General features: G+C 41.4%; 1 protein-coding gene across 1 annotated transcript; it reads left to right on the top strand.

The window, feature by feature from the left end:
- Positions 1–554: 554 nt before the first annotated feature.
- Positions 555–19,060, top strand: RAD51C (RAD51 paralog C). Its single transcript, XM_075720020.1, has 9 exons — positions 555–672; positions 1,917–2,175; positions 2,435–2,601; positions 3,607–3,740; positions 6,494–6,625; positions 8,937–9,003; positions 12,573–12,633; positions 15,220–15,280; positions 18,930–19,060. Exons 1-9 carry the CDS (start codon positions 555–557, stop codon positions 19,029–19,031), a joined length of 1,101 nt encoding a protein of 366 aa, XP_075576135.1. The 3' UTR covers positions 19,032–19,060.
- Positions 19,061–26,216: the final 7,156 nt, after the last annotated feature.

Raw genomic sequence — 26,216 nt, 5'->3', positions numbered from 1 at the left:
GCAAGGCCTGGCCAAGGGGAGATGCGCTCCGAAGGAGGAGAAGGGAGAGGTGACAACCGGGGGATCACAGAAACACCCCTAACACCCGTCAGGTGCGTAGGCCTCTCCTGACCACAGGAAGGCGGGAGAAAGGCAGCGCCGCTCCTGGCTCAGGGCAGCTCGGGCCCACCAGCCTTTGGCCGCTTCTGCCCCCTTCCCACGACTGACGCCCACCACTCCACCCCAGGCTGCGCGCACCGCTGTCGCGGTCACTGTCGCTGTCGCGGCCCGGCCGCCTCACTCGCCTCAGCGCCGCCGCCTCCCCAACGCCCGCCGCACGCGCCCGCCTTCCCGCGCGCCTCGCGGCTCCCCAACGCCCGCCGCACGCGCCCGCCTTCCTCCGCGCCTCGCGGCTCCCCCCCTAACCGCCTCCCCCCCCCCCCCCGCGCATGCGCGCCCGCCGCCTCGTGCGCCGCCGGCCGTTGGCGCCTGGGCTGGGCGCGGGAAGGCGCACGGCTGAGGGGGCGGGGCCTGCGGCGGCCTAGCGCGGCCCGGCGGCGGCGGCGGGGGGAGGGATGCAGCGGGAGCTGGGCAGCCTGCCGCTGGCCCCCGCGCTGCGGGCCAGGCTCGTCGCCGCCGGCTTCCAGACGGCGCAGGAGCTGCTGGAGACCGGCCCCTGCGGGCTGAGCAAAGGTACCGGCGGGGGGACGGCTGCCCGCGCTGCGGCGGCTCCGCGCCCCGTGTCCCCGCAGGCCGCCTCCCCCGGCGGGGCAGCCCCGCTTCGGGCAGGTCTCCCCCGCAGCCCTTCCCGAACCCTTTCCTTTCCGCGAAGCTTCCGTAGCAGCTTCTTAGCGAGGAGGGGCTTTCGGGGGTTTCGCTGAAGTGGTTAATGCGTATTAAGCAGCTTGGGCGGGTGAGGCGCTTGATCCGTGCCGGCCGCTGTGGCTCAGCTCTGGGCAGCTCCCCTGAGGAATCTCGCTGAGGCCTCAGGTGAGTCGGAGAAATGGGCAAAGGAAATATTTACTGACTTGCGCATGTGCCTAAGCAAAACAAAAAAAACCCCAAAAAACCCCAAACCCCCGATTCTGATAAAAGATCCTTCTTACCCTGAGGGACACATGTCAATGGGATACAGAAAATGAAAAAACAGGATTCTGTCTCTCTCATTCCTCTTCTTTTCCCAACTGTACATCCTTTAAACAAAATACACTTCTACAAGGTCACTTCTACACTTCTACCTTTTTCAAGAAGCTAAGATTTGTGCAGCCATTGTAAGAAGCGTGTCATGATTTTGGTTATCAGTAGGTTTACTATCTATGATAATACCTGGTAATAGTTTTGCCTTGAAGATCGAAGTGAAGTAGCTAGATCCTGACAGATCTGTGTGCGTACAAATAGACACAGAGAGAGGTATCTGCAGGTATCTCGTCTCTGTTGCTCGGTCTGTGTTTCACATCTAGAGATGATGGGTAAGGTGCTCAGCCCTGGAATACCCTGAGAATTCAGAGTACGATCAGTAGGTGTCACTGGCACTTGCTAGTCTGCAGCCTGACTTTTGCAGGACCTTATTTGCTTCAAGTGCAATTAATATGATAGCACGTTCACTGCAGAACAGGTGAATTGCTCTGCCAGATCTCATGCACGTCTGTGAACAGCAGTTTTGATTTTTTTTTTTTTCTTTTTAATTTGCAGATCACTTACTGTCACCTGAATTCTGAATGCAGGGCATCGTTGCTCTGAGTTCTTTTGAAAATCACATCATTAGTTCCAGGGATGCTGGCAAGCCGTGTGCATCCTTATATTAGAGGGATTAATATTATTGTGTTACACTGCAGAGTGATCAGGTTCTGTCAAACAAGTTGAATTATCTCTTCATGCTTTGCATAAATCACTGCTTATAAAAATAAGGTAGCATTTCATGATTTTGACTCTTCTAGAAATTGGAATCTCCAAAGAAGAGGCACTGGAAGCGTTACAGGTTGTGAGGCAGGAATGTCACGGGGATGCAGCAAGGACTGCTGGGGGATCAGGTGCCACCAGAAAGTGCACAGCGCTGGAGCTTCTGGAAGAAGAGCAAGCCCAGGGCTTCATCATCACCTTTTGTTCAGCACTAGACAATATTCTGGGAGGTGGTGTGCAGCTAACCAAAATCACCGAGATCTGTGGAGCGCCTGGTGTTGGGAAAACACAGCTATGGTACTTTATTTTTAGATTACTTTTGTGCAACTGAGAATCACTTTGCTTTCTTTAGTTTAAATATGAAGAGAGTTCATTTCTCTTGCTGTCGTGACTGCAATCTCTGATTCTTTATAGAGCATTATAAATATAATAACGATAATGGCTGTCCTGCTTCCTGTTCCACATATTCCTCAGCAGAAATGTCACTTTAGGAGTGAGTTGGGAGGGGAGAGCTTCGTGATGTAAATATTTATATGTTTTCTGTTTCCCATGGCAGTATGCAGTTGGCAGTAGACGTGCAGATCCCAGAATGCTTTGGGGGTGTAGCTGGAGAAGCTGTGTTCATTGATACTGAAGGAAGTTTCATGGTAGACAGAGTAGTGGATATTGCAACTGCCTGTGTGCAGCACTGCCAGCTTATTGCTGAAGCTCATCAAGAAGAAGGTACGTTGCTAAGTCGTTTCTTTCTGCCTCGCAGGCTAGGAACTGAGTGAAACGAGTGTCTCGTAGGCTGCAGTTTTACAGTTGGAGGGTTTCAGCAGCAGTGCTGGCTTGAGGAGTTCTTGCTGCCAGCCTTTCGTTTCCACCTGTACATATCATACCCTGAACTGCGTCAGCGCGTGGAGCCGTGCTGCAGACTGAGCTGATCTACTTTAAGAATAATTCTTTTTCTACATGATGATTTGTGGGGTTTTTGGCTTTTGCTTGCGCTTTTTTTTTTTTTTTTTTTAGCACTTTTATGATCAAATTTACAGCAAAACCCAAACACAACTCTGTCAGCAAAACTGAGGGATAATGTGGTGCAACGCAGGGACAGGAAGAGCATCTGGGGAAAGAGAAGAGGAATGGCAGAGTTGAATTTCTTAAGGCAATATTGCTGCTGAAGCCCCGTATTGTAAAACTGTAGCTGGAATTCAGCTCCTTCGTAAGGTCAATATAGCCAGGTTGCATTTAATGAAGAGTTTTATTCTATAAGTCATCAGTATGTTGGGGATACTGAGAAAACCTTTATGTTACTCTTAGAGTATTTTATGCAGCAAACTTCTGTTTGAACAGCGGTAAAAGGACACCATATTAAATGAGCTACTGCCTGTACATTAAACAATGGATGATTAATAGTCACTGTTGTCCTCTGGTGGTGTTCTGGCTTGAAAATGATTTACTGGAAAAGTTCTTTTTTCAGAAATAAATTTTTCATTTTTGGAGCACTCCCTTGGAGGCTCCGGTGTATCTGTGTGCAAATGCTGAGATAGCATCTGCTCACTGCCTTCTTGACTTTCAAGCCAGATGGAAGGCATGTTTCCCACACTCTTCACCTTGACTGTTTCTGTTTCTGGGGTTTTTGCTGTTGCTATATGTGGAAGGCATAGTTTGGTAGAAAATGATGAGAGTAGCAATATGCTGGTACAGACTTCTGACTCATTTACTCATCTATTTATTTGTTCTCAGATCATCTAAAAGCTTTGGAGACTTTCTCTCTTGAAAGTATCCTCTCTCACATATATTACTTCCGTTGCCGTGACTACATAGAGCTTCTTGCACAGGTCTACCTCCTCCCAGACTTTCTTTCAGAGCATTCAAAGGTAAGGGTTATTGCAGAATTACCAGAAGATATCACTCGTCTTCACACTAAAGATTTTCAGGGATGTTTGTCTGTTACAGTAAGAGTAACACGAGTAACACCTTGGTACCTCATCAGCTTGGCAGTAATATATTGGCTGATGCTAGAGTACAAATGTGAAGCTTGCTTGCTTGTTTGCTTTTTCATTGCCATCCCAATTACTCTTGAGAGTAATTCGCTTTTGCTGCCACTGCTGCCATCCTGAATCTCCACTCTGAGGCGAGGATACTGGATCTATGTTGCCACATGTTACATTTCTATGAGCGCCAAGTTACGAATCTTCACAAAACTGCTTTACAGAAGAGTCTCTGAGCGAGGTGTGTGTGTGATGACCATGATGCAGGGGGATCAGAAAGGCTTAGTGCCTTTTTTTTTTGTCCTAGAAGATCACTAAGGACCAGAAGCATCCTGCACCATCCTGGCATCCAGAAAGTGACTCTTCTTCTTTCCAATACATCTTCTGTTGCTACAAGCAACCAGAGCCTGCAGCTTGACTCTTGGGTGGACTACAGCCAAAAAGTTTCCTAGTACCTAGTGTCTTGGTGAAACGCTATTGTAAGGCAGATTTTCACCACCTCCCTTCCAGATTTCTAGATTCTGCACAGCAGATCACTCCCTAACAGGATTCAGGGAAGATGACTTGTGCCTTATTCTAACAAAGCACAAATCAGTGTTGTTTAGCTAGATTGTCTTTTGCATATCATTTCCATTTTTGGAAGCTGTTATGTTCTTGAAAGCGCAGATGGGAGTCTTAACTTTTGCTTAGTGTAGTCTGGTATTTCCCTTTCTCTGCCAGGTACTAACGGTGCCCTGTTGTGTTTGCTCTTGTGGAAAGCACACGGCTTCATTAGCGCAGTTGCATCGGGCTGCAGTTCTCTGGTACCATCTGTGCTGATTATCTGTGCTTGGCCTGGAGCCTGAAATACTGAAGGTTGCGAGAGAACCGTAAGACCTTCTGGTGATTCCTTGGACAGGCTATAAGTGACTTGACAGATTGCTCATTGCAGTCCAACGCTCATTAAAATTAGTCGGATCCCTCTGTGCAGACCTGGAGCTGAGACTGGGACCATAGGAAACCTCCAGGTTTTAGGGGTTTTTTGAGACACACAGTTGTAGAGAGCGTCATTTGGAAACATGAATTAGTTTGAGATCTTGTTAATAATATGAGAAAGACCAATAATATTAAAAAGACTCTGTTGGAAAATATTCTTGTCGTAATAAGCATAATTCTTCAAGGTCTAGTAGAGACAAACTGACATGGAGAAGGCGTGTGTTACCAAGCTTTCTCTATATAGCCTACTTTTGAATACTTTAAGTCTACTTGTTTGCTATTTTATAAGTGCAACTGGGAGAAAATAAACTAAATTGCATCCTACCTGGACATACTCATCCAATAGGCAAGTTATATAATTATGTATACATTCCTTTCCAGCGTGAGTCATGTTTATACTGTTAAACTGGTTGTTCTTAAAGTCAAAAAATTATGCATGAGGAAGATGTACAGGCTCATAGAAAAGAATTTGCAGGAAAAATGAGAAAACAGAAGAGTATCTTATTTTAATTCTAACTATTTAATCTTCTTTTTCAAATTAAGATTTTTTTTTTTCAGTTGGAGGCCCAGGGCCATTTCACAGAGTGATGTTTGCTGCCTGCTTGTATGTTCCAGTAGCTTTGTGCTACTTCCCAGTAATGAGTTAAATCAATAATACAGAAAATCAGTTTTCTTGTGTTGTTTCCAATTTGTTGTCTTGTGCATTAATGGAGGAACTTGTAGATGACTAGGATTTGAGTGACATCTGAACATGCGAACGCTGTAAGACTGTCCATCTCCCTTCTATATTTCAGACAAACTTGGGTCATCAAAACAGCTACAACAAACTAAGTTAGAATAAATCAAAATCCCAGACTAATGTTTATATAATGTCTTGAGGGTGATGAGCCAGCAGCAGCATTGTGCTCTAGCTTCAGCTAATGCTTGCTACAAAAGAAATAATTCAGCAAAGCAAACATCTTCAGGCAAGATAGATACTCAGCTCCATTGCATAGTGTCTGGAATATCTTTAAGCATCTGTTAAAATCCATGTTTCTAAGATAGAACACTTAGAATCTGATGAGTTATCTTAACAGGGACTGCAGACAGCATGTATTCTAGTTTCGGTTTGGATTTTATTTTTTGAGGGAGAAGGTGAAATAAATCAGTGTTCATTGAGAGTTGACTGAAGTACAAATCTGATATTTAGTGATCTTTTTTCTCCAGCTTCTCTTCTGCAAGGCTTTAAGTCCAGCTTTGTTATTCTGTATTCTGTACCAGGTGCTGCAGAGATAAGTCAGCTAGCTGTGAGCGAGTGAGCTCTGAAACTGGAAACAGTCGGAAGGGCAGCTCTGTACCGAGTTAACTAATGGGAGAGCTTAGTGCAGCATTTTGTTTAATCCAGTGCAGCTATGGTCTGAGCTCGTATCTATGCATAATGCAGTCCTGCGCCTCGCGAGTGTGTTTGGAGCTTGAGGCTCTTTACTCAGCACTGTTGCGGAGCGCTGATTGTCTCCGATATGTAGAGACAATAGGTGTTATGCTGTCATGCACATCTGAGTGTGAAATAAAAGATTGTCATCATTATATGAAACATTCCAGTGCACTTAGAAGGAGGTCTTACTGCTCTTTGTCGTTTGTTTGTAGGATAGCAATGGTAGTTTTTCCTTTTCTTCTGCCTTTAGGTCCGACTGGTGGTAGTCGATGGAATTGCATTTCCTTTTCGCCATGACTTTGAGGACCTTTCACTTCGAACAAGGCTTTTGAATGGTCTGGCACAACAGCTGATCATCATAGCAAATGATCATAAATCAGCGGTAAGTCTGGGGCAGGTTTAAATCACAAAAGATGCTGCTTTGGTATAAATACATTGCAAAGGATTAAGCAAATGTGATTTGTGATTGTCCGTAAATAGCAAAATAAAACTGCAAGAATGTCCTGTATGTTTGTGTTTGCCAGTTTGGTTACTAAATATAGATGGATCGCACAGACAAACCTGTTTAGGTGGAAAATTCCTAGACTTGCCAAAATAAGTAAAATTTGCGTTAAAAGCATCTTGTGGATCCTAATTAAATGGTAGCATGTCGATTTGTCATGCTGTTTCATATCATCTTCTTTAATGATTTGGTTGGACAAGGAATGCTCCTTTGGTGACTTTTACCTACAACGCCTGTGCATTAAAATGCATCAAAGTATTTAGCAGTTCCAACATAATTTTCCACTCTTTGTTTAAAAATAAACTGCTGTCTTAGCAGAGGACCTGTTCTTAGGGAGGAAAACCACTTTATCTGCTAGTTTGGCTTGCTGTTCTGGCATCCATGGAAACCCATAGCTTCCTTCCTGGGCATTGTTTCTACGTCATTTACGCCAACATGGAGGCCAGCAAATCTGCAGCCGCGTAGCCAGCAGATGGCACTCGGAAGCTACATCTGTTCCAGAAGTTGTTTTGGCAAGTCTTTTATAGTACAGAAAGGCATTGTTCAGGAATTAGAGCTTACACGGTCGCAAAATGGTGCTTGTGCCTGTAACTGCTTCCAGGTGACTTGCAACCTTGTCACCCACGACTCTCTCACGCAATCGGCTTTTGTTCCTAACTGCTAAAAATAAGCCTCCCCTCGTGCTTCCTCTGATAGCTGCGGGAAGGGAAAGAGCACAGCCCTGCATTCCGCCTGGGTTAGGCGATTGTGCTTGCCGCTGAAAGCGTACCCTCTCTCTTGCCCTGACATGAATTATGAAGCTTCTTCCTGCTGGTGTGGGCACTGAGGGAGACGAATGTTATATGACTGCTTGATTTGCACAGCCTCCAGTTTGCTGAGTGCCTTCACTCATGGATTGCCTACCTGGTGACCTTGAACAGGAGCAGTTGTCATTGTACGCTCTTTTTTCCTTTGGTCAAGCGAAACATATGTAACTTACTTCTTTTGAACAAGTGAGCAGTTTAGTACAAACGCTTGCTAAATAAACACTTGCTAAAGAAGCGATCAATCACAGAGCTTCAGAAATGCTTGAGCTCAGAGTGGCCCTTGTGTTAGATTTTGAGTTGGTTCCATGTAGCTTGCAAGCAGTCTAAATTCAGCTTGCGTGCCAGAGATTACTTGTCGGGCAGCAAAGCTGGGCAGTCGGAATGCTCTAATATGGTAGGAAGTTCGCTCCTTTGGTTTCTAAAGCTGAACTCGGTGAGTTGTGCTGGGATGCCCAGACAAGCCCTTCTCCAGCAGTGAGATGGGGAGCCTATTTGGGGCTGTTAACATCCATATATAATGAGTTACTTCTCCAAAATGCGCAATATATGCCTTGAGGCTTTCAGCTGTGTAAGTGCTTTGGTGTGTGCCCTGTGTGCTCGGTGGAATTGCTTGCTCTAGCACACTTTTCTAACTGTTCAAGCAAGAATCATACAAGCATGTCAGACAATGAAAACCCCTACGGTTTAAGATGGGTACAATTTTTTATTTTTCATTTTTCCTGAACTTTGCAATTAATATTCCTGGCTTTTTTCTGTCTCACCCACCCCCACTTCTACCAGGGATCTAACCTAGACTGTCTGTGAACCTCCTACGAGTGATTCGTGCTGCGAAAACACTCCCCCGCTCTGTCTGTTCACTTTCATTCTGCTTTGTATTGTACCCACTCGCGCATTTTTAGATTACAAGGTGCAGAAATTCTGTTAATCACTAGGCTTATGCATGTTTTGAGCAGCACCACCAAGTTCATTTATGCCACAGTGACCGAAATCTATCTCTTTATAGAGGGCTAGTACAAATCATGTGCGTCTAAATACAGATCCAAACAGTATTTAGTACAAATATGGTGGAATAGGCAAGTTGTGTAGAGTTTGCATCCCTTGGGAATGGAGAAATTTAGGTTTCTTTAAAGTCTTGAATGAAAGAAATCTACTCTCTATGCAAATTGAAAATGCATTTTGCAGGGTTCTCTCTTTTTGTTTTGGCTATTGGGGAAATATGAGGCAACTTTACAGTTTCTTTTTGTTAACACAAAAGCTTCATTACAGCAGGCAAGAGTTTTGCCTAAGTAACTTGATAAAAGCTTTGTGAAAAACCCCTCTCTTCCCTCCCACCAGTGTGCTTCTTTTCTGGAGATTTTCTTGTTTGTTTTCGTTTCCTCTTTTAGGTAGTTCTGACAAACCAAATGACAACAAGGATTGGGCAGAGCCAGTCCACATTGGTACCTGCTTTAGGTAGGTGTTTAGCTTGTGAGCTGAAAACTGAGTTAATCTTCAAATCTATGACTTCCTTTCTTTTGGCATTGTATACGAAGGAAATGAAATTGTTTGCTGAATTTGTGCAGTGTAGCAGAATCTGTGGTGAAACTATTAGACCCATCTGGAACTGCTAGCATCGTGGAACTCTACAGTAGTGCTTATCTATGTCAGCGTTGTAATTATAATTAGCAACTATCAAATTTTATTCTAAACTCAAACCGGGTGTGCAGATTAGAATCCTGTCAGATTTTTGAAAAGGGATTACAAGTATGCTTAAAAGTCATGATATTTGCAGATCGCAGAAACTCACAGATTGAGAGTGTTGCTGGATTTTTTTTTTCCCCTCTTTTAAACCAAAATTTTTAATACTAAACTTGATATTAGATCTATCAGTATTCCTTAAGATGACTGAATCGCCCTTTATGGGAAGCACTAGGTACTCAGAACTCTCTGAGTAACTAGGTTTTTAGACGTGCAGCTAATGTATCGCAGCCTTCTCCGAGGATCTTGGGCTGTGGAGTTACCTCTGTTCCAGCTGCAGCTGTGTCAGCTACGGAGGCTGCTATCCCTGCTGGAGGTCACTGCCGCATCCTGCATGCTGGCTGAGCTGTTTATGTGATTGTTTCCCAATCTGTTTCTGCCAAAAGTGGGCCAGGTAAGCTTGGGCTATTTAAATAATAAGTAAACCTCTGATAAATCAGGTAAATTAGACTGAAAGCGGCTAGTGAATGATCGCGCAAAAAATGTAGGGATGGACCTGGGGGCAGTAAACCTCTAGCAGGAATGTGGTGATGAACAGGTTAAAGCACTAACAGAACACAGCTTGATGGTTGCGCACCTCAACCTATGCCGCAATTTCCTAAATTCCCTGAGAATCATTCATTGCCTCTCCAAAACTGTTTCAATTGTTTATTTTGCCATTACACTTGAACACATTCCCTTAATTATTTGCAAAGGTGTTTCATATTTGCTGCATACCTGGAAGTCTCTACCCTTTGCTCTCTACAGTTATGATGTAGAGGGAAGTTCTGTGTGGGATCCTCAACTACAGCCTGCCTGTAGTGAGTTTAAGTGGTTTTTACTGCTGCTCCATTTTGCCCTGTAATGAGCAGAGTACCTCATATAGCCTCTTCTGCTGAGGTCGCAGGGGAAAATAGAACAGTTCTTCTGAAGTAGAGATTTTGACAAATTAAGAAAAAGCTCAGTGTTTAAATCTTATTTCAGGTTGTAACTTTGCATTATTTTACAATGCACTTAAAGGGCACAAATTCTCTGTCCACAGCTTCCGTTTCTGTGAACTAAGTAATGATTCCCTTGTTCTGGAGGGTAGGGAGAAGAAAGGGACAGTACAAAGGCGAAGATGTTCTCAGTGGCTGTACAGGCACTGAACCATTTGGCACAGATGTAAGATAAAATGAACAAATACAGACCATCTCCTTCGAGAATGTGAAGAATGTGGAATTTTGAGCTGTTGATGCAGATAAAGACCCAGCTTCCAGTATCTGACCCTTTTTGTCATTTTTGCCTCCTGCTCTCTGATGTATTATTTTTGGCAGGCTTTCTGGCTACAAACTCAATTAAAGCTAACGGATTCTGTCTTTTTGCAATAGCCAGCGTTGTTTGAGAGCTGTTGTGTTTATTGAGTGATAGGGATGGTAAAGAGTGTGAAGACATTCAGAGTAGGTTATAATTCAAAGATATCATGTATTGTCTTGCACGTATTTTCTTTTACAAACATTTAATTTGACATAACCTTATATTGACCATAAACTGATTGTGACTTTCACCAGAATGTGTGTGTAACCACATAGTATTGTTAAACTGAGTAGCGTGTAATCTTGCAAAAATGGAACTTTGTACCAGTTGGTAAAATATTTAAGCTAAGATATATTTCCCTCATCCTAAACAGCACTATCTCAAGTTGAGCATTTCAGAGTGGTACAAAGCTGTTTTCATTTTGATGTGAATTTATTCCATAGACTTGGTGCAGGTACTGAGCTGGTGGATTACAAGGTGATTTTTACATCCCACTCTGAAGGGATGCTATTTCAACAGTCTCATCGTAAAGGCTAAAGAACCTCCTACTCCTCCATGGTTGGTTTGTAGCCAAAGGAACTGTTGCGAGAGGGGTCAGCAGCAAAACCCCAAGTAAAATCGGTCCTATTGCCTCCCCTAAATAGTTTTTTTCCCCATTGATTGGTAAGCTTTAGAAACAGCCTTTTCTAAGATTTCACAAGAGCATTAATCTCTAAATTCTTACTCAGCTTCCTAGCAGAAGGGAAGTTCTTAATTATTGGGGGGGGAAGCACAGATGCTGCAAGGTTTAAGAGCTTTATGAAGGGGACAGCTTTCTTTCCCACTAGTGATAGCTAAGCTGGGTGTTCCTAGACATTCCTACTGGGTATATTTAGAAAGGAGGTCAAATATTAATCTACAGCCAGTTTAACTCAGAAATAGCTCATTTTACAGTAGCATTTTTCTTCCATATTCGATACAGTTGGAAGCATTCTGGTGTGGAATCTGTACCCGTTGTAAAATGTGTTTTGATCTCTGACTCGGAACCGTATCTGATAGCCAAAATCTTTAAACTCAACTTAGATGTAGTGGAGCAAGGTCTGGCAAGATGCCTAGAGGGTCTAGGTCTTTGTTACAGTTGAATCATTTTTTTTCTTCTCTGTGCTATAATGAATACTAGAGCGCATGGGGCATGTGGGGCTGGTGACATGATGGAGACCAAGTGTTTCAGAAGTTACAGGGCTGTGTGCAGGTGAATAAGAGAGGCTTGCAGCACTTAACCAAAATGACTGTTTTAAAATGCAATCCGTCTTTGAACTACTGACTGTCTCCTGGGATAAACAGAGGAAAACACCTAATAAAACTGTCTATAAATTGACTGCAGTCGTGGTCAGGTGTGAACTCAAACAGTTGGACTGTTTCCCCTGAAATAAGGTAACAATCCAAACTTCCTTCTCTTTCCACCACATGCCCCCGCCCCTTGCTTTTGGTTGTGGGGTTTTTTTGCATTTTGCTGTTGGAAGCAGAAGACTGCTTTAGGGGCCCTTAATACTTTAATAATCATTTACTTTCTCCCAAAGCTTGTATCCCAAAGGGAGTGATGTTTGCTCATAATTATGCCTGAGAGAGAATATCGCAATTTTGAAGTAGGATTTAGACATACTCGCTAGACTTCTTCAGTAGTAATTAGAAAAATCTTTTCTTCATGCTGCCTCTGTTTGCAAGATTTGTCTAGTGCCTGTCCTTTATGAGGTATATAAAAAATATTCTACAAATATGGAAGTATTGCATCAAGCTTCCTATAAAACGCACTGTTAGTACAGAGGTTATTCCTTGTCTCAGTATATGTGATAAACTACTTGTGAAATCCTTGCATGTATGAAAAAGATGTGATTCATTACTGCAAGAAAGCGATATATGTTTTAATTATGGGGTTTTTTTTGAAGACTGGTCTAATTTCAGTTCAGTTTACTGATGCTGCTGCTGTTATAGGAGATAAATAAAATGACCCGTCGTTTTGTGTTACCCAGGAGAAAGCTGGGGACATGCTGCTACTGTCCGTTTAATTTTTCACTGGGACAACAGTCAGAGGTAAGTGAAAATGTCAGCCAGTAAGGTACATAATAATGCAGACAAGTGTGACATTTGAGAATCTTTTTCAGCCTGGCCCTAGTGGCCAACAGGGATTTGAATTTGACTTCTGGCCTTGGTCTGCAGTGTCCCAGGCTACTGAGGCTCAAGAAGAGCTTCCTAGTTCAGCCTAAGACAGTGTGGGCTGAGCTGTCATGCTTCTCCTTCTCACCATGGTCAGCTTGCTGCAGTGCTGTAGTTTCTTTCTGACAAGATGCCATGTCTCATCAAAATATAACACCCTAATGGCAGTTGCTCAGACACAAGGATTTAGGACCTGGTGGCTAAGTAGAAATTTCTTTTTTTTTTTTACTGTCTGCATTTTGTAAGCAGAGAGTAAAATTTCTTTGCTTCAGTCTTTTAGGCCCCAGTCAGTACAAAGCCAAAGATGCCAGAGAAGGCTTTCTGCCTAGATGGTGACTCTCAGCAGGACAGACTGTAGGCCTGCTGACCCCTGAGCCTCAGTGGCAGCCATTGCACCTTTCTGCTTTTGAGTGCAGCAGGGTGGTTCTGCAAAACCTGGGCAGCTGTGCAGATACCAAGTCACAATGACCTGCAGAGGGGTAGAAAGAGAACTGCATTTACTCCCAATGCAGAGCTGGCCTATGGAGGATGATTTTTAGAAGCCCAAAGGAATGAGGATGACCCTTCTAAAAACAGGACGAAGTTCTGTCTGTTGCAGTGAGATCTCTTCTGTTTCCTGGTTCTTTTTCCCCCTCTTCGCTATATCGCAAGCTCAATTCTCTTTCCTGGTCAGTTAAATTTGTCTTGTACATAATATCACGATGCAGCAACTTGAGTTTAAGAAGCCTTGCTTCAATTCCCTAATCTTCTGCAAACAGAGAACAAAAATGCTACTGGAATGTTGTTGTGCATAGTTTTGCTGGTTAAACTTGAAAGAGAAATGCAGCGACACTTTCTTGTGGAGTTTTGTTTTTTAAATTCTAAGTTTGAAGGCAATGCAGAATGATTACAGCAGGCTGTTTAATTTGGAATTAAATTAACATCACTGATTAGTTAACAGCCTTTATAAGACAGAAGTTGCATCAACATAATGATTGCAGAGTGAACAAAATTTTATATATCAAAAGTAAAGAGCTTTTTTCTTCTGCAACGCAGCTAGGAAGGTTGTAGATACAGGTTCCAGAAAGCAAGCCAAAGATAGACAAACATGTTTTATTTACTGTTCTAAATATGCAGCTGGTATGGAGCGGGGCCTGCAGAAGCAGAGCAATTCCAGTTACAGCTGCTTATCTGTAGAAAGCAGAAATAGCTAGAGTCTGTGGCATTTTTGCACTAACTACCTATACCTGATGATCCATCATGGTTTTGCTGTTCTTGTTTTTATATTAGGTTATTAAGGCACAAAGATGACCGTTTGAGAATCCATTTGCCACCTTTTTTTTTTAAATTGTGCTTTGGCCACATATGATAACATGTCTCTTTCTTTCTCTCTACTACTGAAAATGTCAGAGCTTAATTATAAGGGTTCTCATTGCTGTGAGGAAAGATCCTGTTGAGTCAGAGGCATGCAGCAGAGCTCCAGCTGAGTGCTTGTAAAAGCATGGCTTCTGCAGTTTCAGATTTAGGCTATTTTGTAAAGTATAACCCACCACTTAAATGTTCTGAGGAATTCCCTGTGTAGCTAATACGAAGTGGCAGTGTTCCTCAGGCTGTAATTACGTGCTCTCTAATAGAATGGCACCTCAGGGAGATTAAAAAAACCCCAAAATAATTAACGGGATCTTTGGCAGGGTGTCGATACAGAGAGCAGAACACTTTCTATGTTGGCTTTACATAAGTGTAAGTTTTGGGGAGGTGGGCACGGTGCAGACTGGCAGCCCTGGGACTGGCTGAAAAATCCCTTGCTTTTGAGCTGCTTGCAATCTTCTGTCTATATTATGCAAGCATCTACTGGGCTAGGTGCTGTATAAGCACAAATCAGGGTGCATTGCTTAGAGTCTAAATGCACAAAATCAAGGAAGCGTTAGAGGAGAAATACAAGGGAAACGACTTTCTGAAGGTTACACTGTGTGTTAGTGGCAAGGTCAGGCTTAGAACATCTTATTCTCCATCCACTAGGTTATATTGACAGGCTTGTGAAATCTCTAGAAAAAACCTCCCTAGAAGTATTTGAAACTTAAGCGTATCTCCCGACTTTGAGAGGTCAATGAACAAATGATTGCTTAATGGAGCAGGAATGAGTTGTGCTCAAAACCATTTTTGTTTACATTTTAAGAAAGTGGCATTTGGAATTAATTCATAATTAATATTGTTCCAAAAATGTGATCAAATTCTTTGATGAAACAAGGCTAATTAGTCGTTCACTCTTTTTATTAGGTCTGCATTGTGTTTGAGCTGACAGGTCATGTAAGGATGGGAATTTGGGACCCACAGTTTAAACGACCCATATGAAAATACATACATAAGAATTCCACTGGTCACCTACCCCATGATGGTGGGAAAAGTTGGGTCTGGTCATTTGGTTACTTGGAATTTTTATTATTGTATTCACTAACCATAATTATCTGTTTTTTGTTCAACCAGGTTGGCAACGTTGTACAAATCACCGAGTCAGAAGGAGTCAACCATACCATATCACATTACAGTTAGTATTTCTTTTGGGATGGAGATACAGAGATGGGAGCAAATTGTTAGCTGTAAAGGAATTTTCAGACACCTAGACAAATCTGAGAATGATGTTTGCTTCCTTAGCGTTGCCTTTCAGTTGCCTTCTGAAGGTAACCAGTAATACTGGGATGTCTCCAGGTTTATCAATATTTTGCACCTTTTCTCTTTAGAAAAATGACCCAGCATGTTAGTCCTCTCAACGTTAAAACATTTTGATTTCCAGATCAAATTTACAGGCAGCCTGTCCCCATCTGTTCTTGTGCTAGTACTGCTTATTTTATCTGCCCTTGATGTTAACTTTTGGCCTAAGTACAATTACAGAGAACAATCGTGCGCTCTCTGAGCCTTCATTTTGGGAGACTTGAGCAAGCCAAGCTGTTTTCTCCCTTGTCAGGTAGTTGTTTCCCTGGGGGCTCATCTCTGCGTCTGTTCCAGTTGAGTTTATCTTTTTAGGACAAGGGTGACCAGAATCATACATGAGGTCTCACCAGTGCTTTGTGCCATACATATTTCCATATCTCTGCTTTAACTGCATTGCCTGGTATAACGTAGGTTGTATAGCTCTTTCATAGCTCCATCCTACCGGTCACCCTATGACCAGCCAATATATACAGATTTTTCTCTTCTGTCGCTATCATATGAGGAGCTTCCAGCTTATGGCTGGAGTCTTTATTCATCCCTAGTTAAATCCTGTGATTATTTTCTTTTGTGGAGTGCTTAGATACATATTAATGAGAATACATACTGCCTAAGCTGTATTTAGGTTTAAAAAACCCCCACCACTCGATTCTCGTATCTTCAAATGTCAGATACATAGGTACATGCCATAACTATTTGCTGTGTGTCCTCATGGAAACACGTTGCCATAGCATTTCCTGCAGATTTTAATGCTGCCATAAGATGAGATCTTCAAACTATTGAACAAAAATCGGATTTTTTTTTCACTCCTGAATGTATTTACCTGAGCAGAAGAAATACTGCGAACGTATATATATTCTTAGTTCTGTAAAGACTGGAAGGGTAAGTGGGACTACATCCCAAGGTTGTTTGGACCATGTGATGCGAGTGTGCAGCCCTTTCTCTCCAGCTGACAAACAGATGGATTTTATCTTAGACAGTTTAATTGCCTTTTCCTGTCAGTTTTATATGCATTATAAAACAGCTATGCTCTCTTCTTCTGTGTGAATGCACACAGTCTTGAAATACAGTTGAGAGTGTATCCTAATCAAAGATTAGTTAAAACTTAAGATTATCCCTGTGTTTTTTCCCTTAATCCTGTTGAGCTGCTTCAGCAGACGGTTTCTGTAAGTAAAAAAAATGTATTATCCCTGTTTCTTTCATGAAATTCAGGTCTGATGGTAACAGTCTGCTGTTACCATTTCTCATTCCCATCTCTGTAGTTAAACTGGAAGACGTAAATACATGTTCAGTGTTTCCAAATCTGATCTAGCACATCTATGTATAACCAGCATACAAAAAAAGATAATTAAAAAAAAATTAAATTCCTTAAGCCTAGATCCTCAAAGATGTTTAGGCTTATGCAAATTAGATACTTTGGTACCACTGACAAACTGGCTGTTTCGTGCCTGTAAGCCGATGGGGAAGCGTGTAACTTGGTGACCGAGCTCTAGTGCTTTTTCAGCTGTGTCCTTTCCAGCATACTGGCAAGTCGGTCACCACCCTGGGCAAGAGTGGAAGCTGTGGAACACCCATCAAATAAAATAGAGTTTCTTTCACAGGTTGATAAGGATTCATTCTTAAATGCAGAGTATAGAAATGTAAATCGATTTATGCACAAGGGAGTAAGTAGATCATCTGATTCACCTGAATTTCCAAGGTAATGTGACCCGATTGTTTCAGGACCAGGACCTATATTCTGGGTAGGAATTGTCAGTATTTCCCTGAACTGTGGAGGGTCTGCCAGACTAGCAATGAGAGTACTGCTCAAGTAATAAAGCCATCTACCTTTGTCAATCTTGATGCAGTCTGTAGACACCAGAAGATGTTAAAGAACAATTCAAAATGACCATAGGCTGTCTGAGCTTTATAGGTCCTTGGTTTCATTAGCCACGTTCTCACCGTCTAAAAACCACTAACAAGCTTCACAAATATACCAAAATTCTTATATTTTTGAGGCGGTATGCCCAGAAGGTACATGCCTGTAACTAAATGGAAAACATCCATACTAAGCAGCCTACTTTATCGTGTTCTGGCCTTTATAACCATTGGAATGCTTTCACTGGGAGTCTAGCGTGCTGGATTAAGTGCATTCTTGGCTACAGATCCACCTTTGTGCCTAAGGGAAATGGCAGAGATTAGATGCAAGCAGCAGTGAAATACTAAACTTGAAGATTCCCCATTATGCTATTTAGAGTAACACTTGAGTTGCTTAGAATAGCAGAGGGACTGCACAAATTCTGCCCTTGTGGCACCTCTTGCTGTTTGTTCCTTTAAAAACATAGCAGGCTGTGTGAGGTGAGGCATTTAGAAATAGAAATGCGGAGATGGGAGGCTTAAGCAAAACGTTTTGATTCAGTTTTGTTACGTTTTGCATTGATCTTGGTGTGGGACGCACTGGCATTTTAGGAAAGTCACATGTCTGATAGCAATTGTACCTGCTTTTTCACACTGCACCAACCTAAAATGTCAGCTTTCCTGAAATGATCTCATCCCCACATTGTCTTTACCTGAGCATTTAGGAGCCCCAAAGCAATTTCTTTGTCTGATTAACCCCTTTTCCTCTCTAAGTCTGCACTGCAGCGAGAGTCTTCACTGAGCTGTCAGCAGTGCTCCCTGCACAGCATTTCTCTGGAGACGGGCAGACAGACAGTTGCAGGCTTCACGTAACATCTCAGTATCTCCATCTGCATGGATGACATGTTTAACTAACTGATTTTCCAGATCTTTCCTATTTTAAAATCTTTTAAAATCATTAAATTGTGAGCTAAGGTAACAGAAAATACAAATAGTACTAAGCCAAATAGATCACTTTAAGCTCTCTCCTGAGCAGCAGCATCTAGCTTTCACTTCTACATTTAGTTTTTGGCAGTTAAAGGTTCTCATCCCATTGTGTCCCATAAATTACTATGCTGGGACAGTCTTTGCAGTCTAGAGACCAATTCAGACAACACTGTTCTCTTACAATGTCTCATTGATGTTTTCAGTTCATTATGTAGATACAGGAAACAAAAATATCCTAGGTTTTAGAAATTCACAGTTTTGTTTCTGAAAATGACTGAGGCAATTAATCCAGTCATCTCCTTGCTTCTGTGGGAGCTTGAACAAGGGCTGAAGGATTTGGCTTTTAATTTATTTAAATAGGCAACGTAAGTTAATTTACAGAGCAGCAGTGCTTCATAGCCACAGGGGCTATTAGTGGTAAAATGAAAATGATATCCTGGTTGGTGAAAATGAAATATCTTTAAAAAATAAAATGAGGAGACACAGTTATTAGCATGTGTGTTGAAAAGCTTGCAGTTCTGAGCTTAGCCTGGCCTATAAACATTCTGTGGCTGCTCATCTAAAATAAATGACAGCATCATACCTTATTCTGATCTTCTGGGAACTAGTTACTCATACTTTATATCCATAGAAGTGTTATCACATGATTTTGTTATATGTTACAGTCTCATGGCTTCCGAGATGTGCAGCCTCCAGCTGTCACTCAAAATGCAGAAGATACTGAAATGAACCCTCGCAAACGGCCACGGAGAGAAGAGGAAAAGTAATAGCAATTCAAAAGTTGAATGTTAAAAAATGCGTGCTACATGAGAACGGCTGCATAGTGAACATGCAACCAAAGGTAGCCTAAGAGACTCTAACTTCAATTCCTGCTCTGGACATTATTTTAACATTGACTGCAATATGCAAATTTCTGTTGCAGGAAATTCCTTTGTCTATGGCATAATTTTACTTTTATAATAAAAACCTATGTTTTCTACAACAAGAGGCTTCAGCGTTTTGGGGGGAGATGGAGAATACAACTGCTTCTTTTACTCTGGGTAAAAAAACAATGAAATGTGAGCATCTAATACCATACATTTAATGGCACAGGTCTTGATCGCTCATCTGGTTTTGTGTGTATCTGAATTTTAACAAGGTTTCATGCAGCCATCTGCTCCCATGCCTCAGACCAGGGCAGAAGGCAGCGGAGCTGCTGATGGATGCTTTAAGATAAATGCATGCCTTAAATGCTGTGCCAGATTGGGGCATTAGCCCTTACCTGCTGCAAAGTCCTTGATCAAGGACAATCAAAACACTGTTTTGAACTTCTCATTTATCTTGTAGTGGTAACAATAGAGATGAAAGACTAGGTCTGAAGGACAAAGATTTAATCCAGCATGGTAATTTTATGTTCCTATCTTAGTAAGTAAGAATATTTTACCATCGCTCAAGCTTGAACCAAGCTGCTGCGTAGATAGCCCTTAGCTTCCATGTTCTTCTTTTACCAAAGCATTCAGAATGAAGATTCTGTAATCAGGATCTGTTTTGGTCATGGCTTTAATAAAGAGGAAACCCAGGCTTCTTAGACACCAGCAATATATTAGCAGCTCCAGATTCTAAACCAAATGAAAGAATGACTGTACACTGAAAATACAGCAGGGGTTTGTCCTCTTTTTATTAAGAGAAACCAAATCAATAAGATTATTAGAGGAGAAGAAAGGTACTGCAGTGCAAAATAGTAATTGAATTATGAGAAGTGTTTGTCTGTACACATGCACACGTATGACCCCTTTCCGGCAAAGTGCTTTATAATGTTAGAGCTGAGGAAACTCAGCCAGCAGGCTAAATGGAGAATTCAAGTTGTGGGAGTCACTATCTTTTTAATTTAGTAACACTAAACTGACTTTGCCTTGCAACAAAATTCAGTGCTGAATTTGAGTCGCAAAACCTCTCTATTCAAAAAGCTGCAAAAAAGTGGCAGTGATTTTGGGGTCATTATAGTGTTTAGATACACATTACATAATAAAATATGAAAAGGAAAAGTATTCGATTGCCATGCAGCAAACTGGGCTGTGTCAAAATTTAAAAACTCTGAGTCAGGGAGAAGCTCTCGAGCAAGCATGACATAGAGAAGAAAGGTGGCAGGATTTGTGACTCAGACAAACATTTCAATGCAGGAGACACAGGCAAACAAAAGGATCCTACCGCATGTGATGTCAGCAAGCAAATGCTCCATTTGGGAATAATAGCTTCCTACGTATTGCAGTGCAAGAGGAGGGGGGGGCTAGCACAGTACACATGCCTACGTAGCCACAAGGAAAACCATCCATTAAGAATGCTGTAGCAATATTTTAAGCAGCACTGCTGGTTACTAGAGATAGCCTCTGTCTAGTGTGTTTGATATTTATGGAAAAATCCATTTCTCTCAATTTATTGTGTTCTGATTTAATATCCTCAACACATTCTTCCATGTGCAAGGAGAGTAAGGACATGTTTCCAATGTACTATTAATTTCAGCTGACTGTGGTTTTTTATTTTGTTTGTAGTAGAGTAGCACCCAGAAGCCCCAGCTGAGATGCTGATCCTGTGATACCAGGATAAATCGTTTTGTCTGAGTAAATGTTAGATCTTCCAGTATTCCAGGCATCATTATTTAAAAAAAAAAAAAAAAAAAAAAAGTGGTGTTACTGGTTAACAGTGGGAGTTACAAAATGTCCAAAGGAAGAATTGGAGGCTCTTCTATGCTGAGATTTTTTAATTTTTTTTTTTTCATATTGAAGCTATTATAAAAATCAACTCTGCAGACCAGAACTAGAAAGAAGGATCTGTTGGCAGAGACAAAATTAGATTAAATGAGCCAGATTTCATTCTCATCTGCTGGAGACAAGGAAGCTGTTCCAGGCTTAGAATTGCGTATAAAGAAAGAATTTGACCGTTGCCTCACCAATAAATCTTCCGTGGCAAGGTGATATTTTCTTACATGTACCTGGAATTCTCTCGCATTTCACAGCATCAACATACAATAGCAAGTGGCATGAGAGGATTTTATGACTGCACAAAAAGTAAGATTCTAACTAGCCAACATCACAGCACTGAATCAAAAATAAAACAGGTTGTTTGATTTGCTGCTTAAGTCCCAGTTTTCTGAAAGCCAACAGCTTTAACTATCATGCTGAGTTTAGAATTATTCCGTTTCGTAGGGACAACATTTACTTGTGGTGTAGGAACCTACTTTGTCACCACAACAAGAATACAGTATCTACCGCAGGGCTTGGCAACGGGAAAACACTGTGGTCACAGCATACTTCTCAAGCCTGGAATCCTGCTTTGAAACTCTTTAGTTTGGACAGGGAAAATAACAATTTCTTTCTTCCTGATTTGATGTGTTCTGCACCTTTTCCATTATGAAACACTGAGAAACCAACTAGCTTCCAACCAGAATAAATTTAAGAAAACACGGAGAAGAAATAGCTTAACTGAAGGTAAGAAGGTGTAGCCGAGGTTGTTATGCAAACAGTCTCGTGCTGAAGTCGATTACAAACTGGTTGACTAACGTGGAAGGAGATTCAGCTGCTAACCTGAACACAGTGCTGAGAAAAGTCCATCTATTTTCCTGTTGAATGTCAGTTACTGTTCCTTTAGTTATTTTGGGGGGACTAAACTTAGAATCAGATTTATTTGAAGGTATTTCATGGATTAACGACAAAGGTGAAATCCTTACTGCCTGCCTTTTTAACTCCACCCTTTTCTGAACAAAAGAAGATGCGTAAGTTGGAAGGACAAGTCATTGTGTTCCAGCTTCTGAGAAGAGATTGTCTTTACCATGCTTGGGATCATAATTATTTAGAAAGGCACATTAAGCTGTACTATACTGTTTTAACACATGCTAATTCTATACGAAATATATTTGATTAAGTTTTCAGGTATGGTTTGATGCTCTCTTGTCCTAAGACAGAGCCCCTTGAGGGAAATTAAAATAAATAGAGCGCTTACGTTGCAGTAACACAAATGTTACAACAGAGTACATAAGGCAAACAATATTTCTTTGTACAGGATGAGAACCAGGGAAGTTAACCTGTGACTCCCAAACCAGTTCAAGCACAACGGCCCTGCTAAGAGCATGCACGCAGGAGCCTGGCCGTGGGGGAACGCGACCGACCGGCTGCGGCGCTGGCAGTGCCTCAGGGCCGCCGAGCAGCCTGCCCGGGCCTCCTCCGCACCAGCTCTCCCCTGGCTGGAGGAGCCGGCGCCAGCTGCTACCTGCTCCCGGGCTTCCCCGCTCCCTGGCTCCCCTGGCTGCCTACTCAACGTCTTGTGGCTGCTAGCCATAGAGCCATTTTGGATGATTAGGGGCAGGAGAGTTGGCTTCCCTTGGCTAGTGCAAGATTTCTGCACTAATGTGCTATACTGAAGAATGAAATCGCCGGGAACTGGCCCCCTTCCCAGTACTGAATTTCATCCACAAATGCACCCACTGTTAAACTGTAAGCCACTGTCTTGCTTCCTGCAAGCAAGAAATACTCGTACAAGATGCACTATCTATTTATTAGACTCTAAGCTCTACACAGTTCTAACTATATCTATAGAAATAATAAATGGTATTAAATGCAATAGTTCAGTCTCTATACAAGCAGCAAAAATGTTAGCTTATATGCTGAAAGGATGCATAGAAAAGTATGTGTTTCACTAAGTCATTCTTCAGGAATTATAGCTAATACTGTTCATTTTATTACAAGAATTTCTTGCCATTGGTTTAAATGGAGCCAGAGAAGCATCAGGCTATTTAAAAAAAAAAAAAAAAAAAAATCACATTTCCGTTTCAAACAATGAGAAAGGGGAATGTTTAAAATAGAAAATATCTAGCAATGCATATAGGAAAGTAAAAAGGAAACTCTACAGACCTCAATAAATGGTTCTAATTGGATCTGGATGCTTTTCTCAAAGCCTCCAAACATGCTGTTAAATACTTGCTCAGTTTGGTATCACACATTGCATTATTTTGGAGTTTTAAATTTATGACATGTATACTTCTAATACTCTAATTTATTTAGTGTGAACCACTGCAATTTTAGCAACACAGTTACAACTACACTTACTTAGCGATTCTTTTCGTATTATATATGTTGCTAAAATAAAATGGTTTGGACTAAAGAACAAGTTGCCTCCTTAGCATGAAAATTATGCCTATAAAGTACAGCATGTCAATATGAGATTGTAACATAATTTGTAACACCTTTTTTTATAAGCTTACTACACACTTGACTGTAAATGTTAGGGACTACATCACATAAATGTATCTCTTTAAAAGTCATTTATTCATTCATTATTTTGTATAATTAACACAAATTTCTGTGGCTAAATCATAGAATTTGAGAGTGTTCAAAGAAGTTATCATCAGGTGCATATATACTTTAAAGTCTGGGAATCCTAGCATTCTATTTTATCTCTACTCTTATAGCACATATATTAGAATAATAATGGCCAGAGTCTGGACACAACAGGGGTTGGTTTTTGGTACTCATTGAAGTGGCTGATTTTTTAAAAGGTTTTTTTGATTGTTTTTTTAAGAGACATTTCTAAGTAGGTGACTGTAAAATTCAAGGTCTTGTGACTGGAGAGGATATCACAGAATCAGGAATCTAATCTACAGTAAGATGATGACCAAGTCATTTAAAGTAAGTCTGTGGAAGAATCAATATAATTTTCAAAATCCCACTAGGCACCTGCCTTAACAAGCCTGGCTTAAACTTCGTTCTCATTTTAGGATGAACTTCACCCTCCACCCCAAAAGGGCAGAATACGCACACGCCGTTAAATCCCTAGAACAGAGTGTAAATGGGATTTAAGTGGTACACCGTTTTGTATTGCCTCCTCTGAGCAAAAGTGAGCTTCAGGCTTAGGAATTCCAGCAGTGCTATTATTCACCCAGTATGGTACTGTGGGACTTCAGCCTCAGGCGAAATGCGTTGCAAAAATGGAAAGTACAGAGGAAGGGCCTGGCGCAGTAACACTGCCAGCAAGCTCTGTTGTCTGCTGATGTCCAGGAGGTCTGCGCCCCTCATCTCTGTTTAGCAGTAAAAGGAAATTATGATAATGAAGAGTGGCTGATTGCTGAAGTGGATGAACCTTAACAAGCAGATACTGGACTCTGGTGTGCCTCTGCCTGCAGGATGAGCTCATGATTTGACAACATCCAGGCCACATTACTAAGTGTTATGTGGTCAGCTGTGTTTTGCTGAGGCAATCCCATGGGCACTAATCTACAGGCACACTTCAATCAGTCAGTCAAAGGTTTTATGACGTAACAAATTTTGCCTTTTTGTTAGCGGGAAACAAGGTATGTTGTGCTATATCTGCTTTGACAGTGAGCCAAACCTGTTTGGTCATTTTGAAGGGCTCAGCTTTTCATTAGTTCTTTCTTCCACATACTTTGCTCCAACAGATTTCCACATCTAACTAAATAGGCATGGGCTCATATCCTGTTTCTCACTATTGCTATTCAAAGAACCCCCTTTCCTAAGCAGGGGTCTGAATGGAAGGCTGAAAATGGAATTTTCCTTTGGAATGAATGGGATTGGAAATTTCCATGACAGCTGGAAGAGGGATTCGGGCCTGAAATCCTGTGTTTTGCAATGGATATGGATATTTCTGAAAAATCTTTGACTATTAAACTGGAAAAGCTGACTTGACCTCAATACCCTTTTCTTTTAGAAAGAAAAAAAGAAAAGGCAAGAGAGAGAAATAGAGATAAGGACTTTGGTATTTAAGAACATCCTAATACAGTACTTACTATGGTAAAGGAGCCAGTAAAACTGTGGTAACAGATGTTACTGTGCTTTTTAAAACTGCAGTTGAACAAAGACTGAAGCTAAGAAAACTAACTGGAGCTTGATGCAGCTTGTCAACAAGAGCCTTCTCACTGTATTCCTTTCAAATTCTTGCTGTTCTTACTCTTAGGCAATTGAAAGTATTTTAGTGAATTGGACAATAATTATCTCATTGAGCTTGAAGAGCTATAAAAAGAAGAGACATTCACATTCACAAAGTAACCGATATTGATCATGTGAATACACACAAATAACTTTAATCTCTTCCAACAGTATATTGCAAGCATCGTTTCGTGCATTATCCCATACACAACGCTACACGACATTCAACAGTAGAAGTGCCTTCAAAATGAGAACAGCCAAAAGCTTGGAAATACTTGCTCTTCTGGTGGTTTCATCTGGCCAGGAAAACAGAATATAACTTCTAAAATTACTTCTGGTTTATTGCAAAAGCCGTACTTTTTAAAGAGATCACTTTAGAAAGGCAATTTATTTACCATTGGGTTTTCCCATTCTAGTCTTTTGTATGGTACTGGAGCGCACAACATAGGTATATTAAATATTGTCAAATCATTCTTAATGCCCCTACATGTTTTCTACTTGTCAGTGCACAGGAATCACTTCCAAAGATTACAAAAAAAGAAAAAGCACTTCTTTTTGCACTCCATACAATTCAGGTCACCTCCCCAAGGCCTGCTCAAATCCTGCTTATTTTTCACCAGTAAAATGAGAAAGAGGAAGACATCATTTTAAGGCTAAACTAAAACAGATTTCTTCCAACACAACACTGTAAAACCTTCTTTTAAAAAAAAAAATGCAACACGATGAAGCCAGAAAGGATACAAACACCCGTGTTTCCTTCTCAAGTCAGGTGCAAGTCTTACGCTCTATTTGACAATATGTTGTAAACCAATGATTTAGGACTCAAAATTTTATGAATTGTGAGTTTATTCCATCCACCTAACCTCATCACATAGAAACCATTCATACTGCTGCTACCCGGCAATCCAGAGTGCACTGAGGCATTCTAAATTTAGCTTCCAGAGTTACTGAACACTAAAAACATTTCATAATAGTACCAAACACACCTCTCATAGATTAGTGCTTTACTTGATAATACATTGTATTTAGAGCTGCCTTTTC

The sequence above is a fragment of the Pelecanus crispus genome, chromosome 12 (genome assembly GCF_030463565.1).
Source record: "Pelecanus crispus isolate bPelCri1 chromosome 12, bPelCri1.pri, whole genome shotgun sequence".
NCBI lineage: Eukaryota > Metazoa > Chordata > Aves > Pelecaniformes > Pelecanidae > Pelecanus > Pelecanus crispus.
The sequence above is the reverse complement of the archived record's forward strand: the minus strand, read 5'-3'. Positions and strand labels throughout refer to the sequence as shown.

Coding starts and splice junctions, on each gene's coding strand:
- RAD51C (XM_075720020.1), top strand. CDS start 555: ATGCAGCGGGAGCTGGGCAGCCTGCCGCTGGCCCCCGCGCTGCGGGCC. Junction 673..1,916: donor CCCCTGCGGGCTGAGCAAAG/GTACCGGCGGGG, acceptor TGACTCTTCTAG/AAATTGGAATCTCCAAAGAA. Junction 2,176..2,434: donor GTTGGGAAAACACAGCTATG/GTACTTTATTTT, acceptor TTCCCATGGCAG/TATGCAGTTGGCAGTAGACG.